General features: G+C 42.4%; 1 protein-coding gene across 1 annotated transcript in view; it reads left to right on the top strand.

Annotated features, from left to right (window-relative positions):
* Positions 1 to 1642: 1642 nt before the first annotated feature.
* Positions 1643 to 3151, top strand: part of slc34a2a (solute carrier family 34 member 2a) — a 5474-nt gene continuing 3965 nt past the window's right edge. The window contains exons 1-5 of the mRNA XM_060864686.1: positions 1643 to 1799; positions 1946 to 2074; positions 2395 to 2523; positions 2640 to 2783; positions 2873 to 2984. Of these exons, the coding sequence (XP_060720669.1) occupies positions 1948 to 2074; positions 2395 to 2523; positions 2640 to 2783; positions 2873 to 2984 (512 nt within the window). The 5' untranslated portion in view covers positions 1643 to 1799; positions 1946 to 1947. The remainder of the gene's footprint in view (positions 1800 to 1945; positions 2075 to 2394; positions 2524 to 2639; positions 2784 to 2872; positions 2985 to 3151) is intronic.

Below are 3151 nucleotides of genomic sequence, written 5' to 3'. Positions count from 1 at the left end.
GAGAGGTGTAAAGCACCATTTCTTTGACAGCAATAAACCTGTACCACCACCCCTGCCTGTTTCTCGTGGTGAGTGAGAGAAAGCATAGGCAGAGGATAAAGCAGCTGGTGTAGCAGTGTTCTGTGGGGATATCCAGGTCTCTGTTAGCGCAAGAAAATCAAAGGAGTAATGGGAAGTTAAAGCAGAGATAAAATCAGCTTTTTTCACAGCAGACTGGCAATTCCAGAGCCCACCTACCACCACTGTTTGAGACTTACACAACAGAGGAGGGTAGATGAGGTTACTGGGATTGTGACCTCTGCTCTGTGGACGAGAGTGTCTGCGAGTGTAGGAATTGAGTACAGAGATGGGTTTAAGGCACATATTTGCAGTCAAGAGTGAGAATTAAGGTATGGTAGAATATAGCAAAACAGTATTAGACACAAAGTTTACAATGAGAGAGAGAGAGAGAGAGAGAGAGAGAGAGATACTTACAAACCGCTACAGACGCTAGCTATACTACACTGCACTACATTACACTATACTATACTACACTACGGCTACACTACACTATACTACACTGCACTAAACTACACCACACTATACTACACTACTCTATACTACACTGTACTATTCTATTCTATTTTATACTATACTATACTATATTACACTACACTACTATACACAACACTATACTATAATAACCTTCACTACACTACACTAGTCTACACTATACTACACTACTTTACACAACACTATACTACACTATACTATACTCTAAACTACTCTACACTACACTATACTACACCACACTACTCTACTCTACAGAACACTACAGTACACTACTCTCCACTACACTACTCTACACTACACTATATTACACTACACTACACTACACTACACTACACTACATTACACTACACTACACTACATTACACTACATTACACTATACTACACTACACTACACTATACTACACTACTCTACAGAACACTACAGTACACTACTCTCCACTACACTACACTACACTACACTACATTACACTACACTACACTACATTACACCACACTACACTATACTACACTACACTACTCTACAGAACACTACAGTACACTACTCTACACTACACTACTCTACACTACACTACACTACAGTACACTACATTATACTATACTATACTATACTATACTATACTATACTATACTATACTATACTATACTATACCAACTACACACACTGCTTAATAATTAGTTACATTAAAATGTCCTCAAGAATAGAGTGACTTCAGGGGGATGAAGGAATGAAAGAAAACTGAGATAAAAGTAAACTGACCCATAAACTACCGATCTCAGCCAATCAAAGCATTGATCAGTTACAAATAACCTTCTGTAGTGACTCCATTTTCCATTCACAAACTGTGTGTGTGTGTGTGTGTGTAGTCAGATGCTTTCAGACTAATGGAGATTTCCATTATACTTGATTTTTTTATATTTAGTCAGTGATCTGTGCTTTAATGAATCATGTGATCAGCAAAAATTGATTAGTGCCCTAGATTCAGAACACACACACACACACACTCACACATACATGCACACACTGTACTTTGTCATTGTGCTTATCATCATTATTGCTGGCACGCTATAAAACTCACACACACTCACTCACACTCACACAATCTCCAGAGAGACATCCTGTGGCTGCACGTGTACCTGCACAGGTGTGTGTGTTTGTGTGTTTGTGAGTCACTTTGAATACACACCAATCTTCCAGACGTGTTCTGTACTTTTAGACGGGTGACGATCTCTCTAAACACACACGAAGGTGAGTTCTGAAAGACACACTGTAACACGTATGAGGGTTAAATCTGGAATGTAGGTGGTCTGTGAGCAGAGGTCTGAACTACACAACTAATAACTGTGTGTGTATTTGTGTGTCTCTCTCTCTTTCTCTTTATCTCTTTCTCTCAGTGATGAAGGACAGAGCCGCCTCTATCCCTCCTGCCGTCTCCACCGTGGCTCTGATCGGTGATGATGTGAGGACGGATGAGGACGTGTGGGACGATGTGGATTTAGAGGACACGGGGGTCGCATGGGCAGGTGTGGAGTTTAACCTTTCTGATTTCACACAATTTAAACACGTCGTCGTGAAGCTCTTCACCTGCTGAAGTCCAGCAGGTGTTGATTAATTCTCCATAACAGCAGGTCTGACTGCAGCGCAGGTTTATATTCATGCCCTCACTCTGAAACCTTATCGTTTCCATAGTAACGTCTCGTTCACTGGGTCTTGTACATAAACAGATTAAAACACGGAAAAAGTTGTTACTTCTTCAGGACAGAGGAGTTTACACCACTCTCTCTCTCTCTCTCTCTCTCTCTCTCTCTCTCTCTCTCTCTCTCTCTCTCTCTCTCTCTCACAGATCTGGACAGTAAGGGGAGAGCGTTGCGTGTTTTGGTCTCAGTGGTGAAGTTGGTGGTGCTCTTGGGTTTGCTATATAGCTTCGTCTGCTCTCTGGATGTCCTCAGTTCTGCCTTTCAGCTTGTTGGAGGTTCGCAAGAGTTTTTGTTCAGACTTTAGTTCCACACACACAACCCCCCCCAACACACACACACATTTTAATCTTAATATTATTTTGTGTGTGTGTTTGTGTTTGTGTATGTGTAGGTAAGGCAGCTGGAGATATCTTCCAGGAGAACCAGGTGTTGTCGAATCCTCTGGCCGGCTTGGTGATTGGCGTCCTGGTCACTCTGCTGGTGCAGAGCTCCAGCACCTCCTCGTCTATTGTGGTCAGCATGGTGTCCTCTGGACGTGAGTCAAATAAGTATGATGATGATGATGATGATGATGATGATGGTAGCGGTGATGAAGGAGGTAATGAATCTCTACCTTTCCTCCAGTGCTTCAAGTCTCCACGGCCGTCCCCATCATCATGGGCACCAACATCGGGACGTCGGTGACGAACACGGTGGTAGCCATGACACAGGCTGGAGACAGGAACAAGTTTCGCAGGTAGGACGTGTCGCCACACCAGAACATCTCACACCATAATGCTAGCTACAGTATGGCTAAACATCTGGAATCAGAGCTTTTACCTGTCTGATGCCTGAAAAGTATAAGTTAGAGACAAAAAACAAAGACTTAACCACGCCCCTTTACATGAATTTTTAACCAATCAG

Source organism: Tachysurus vachellii, chromosome 2, assembly GCF_030014155.1.
Source record: "Tachysurus vachellii isolate PV-2020 chromosome 2, HZAU_Pvac_v1, whole genome shotgun sequence".
NCBI lineage: Eukaryota > Metazoa > Chordata > Actinopteri > Siluriformes > Bagridae > Tachysurus > Tachysurus vachellii.
The sequence above is the reverse complement of the archived record's forward strand: the minus strand, read 5'-3'. Positions and strand labels throughout refer to the sequence as shown.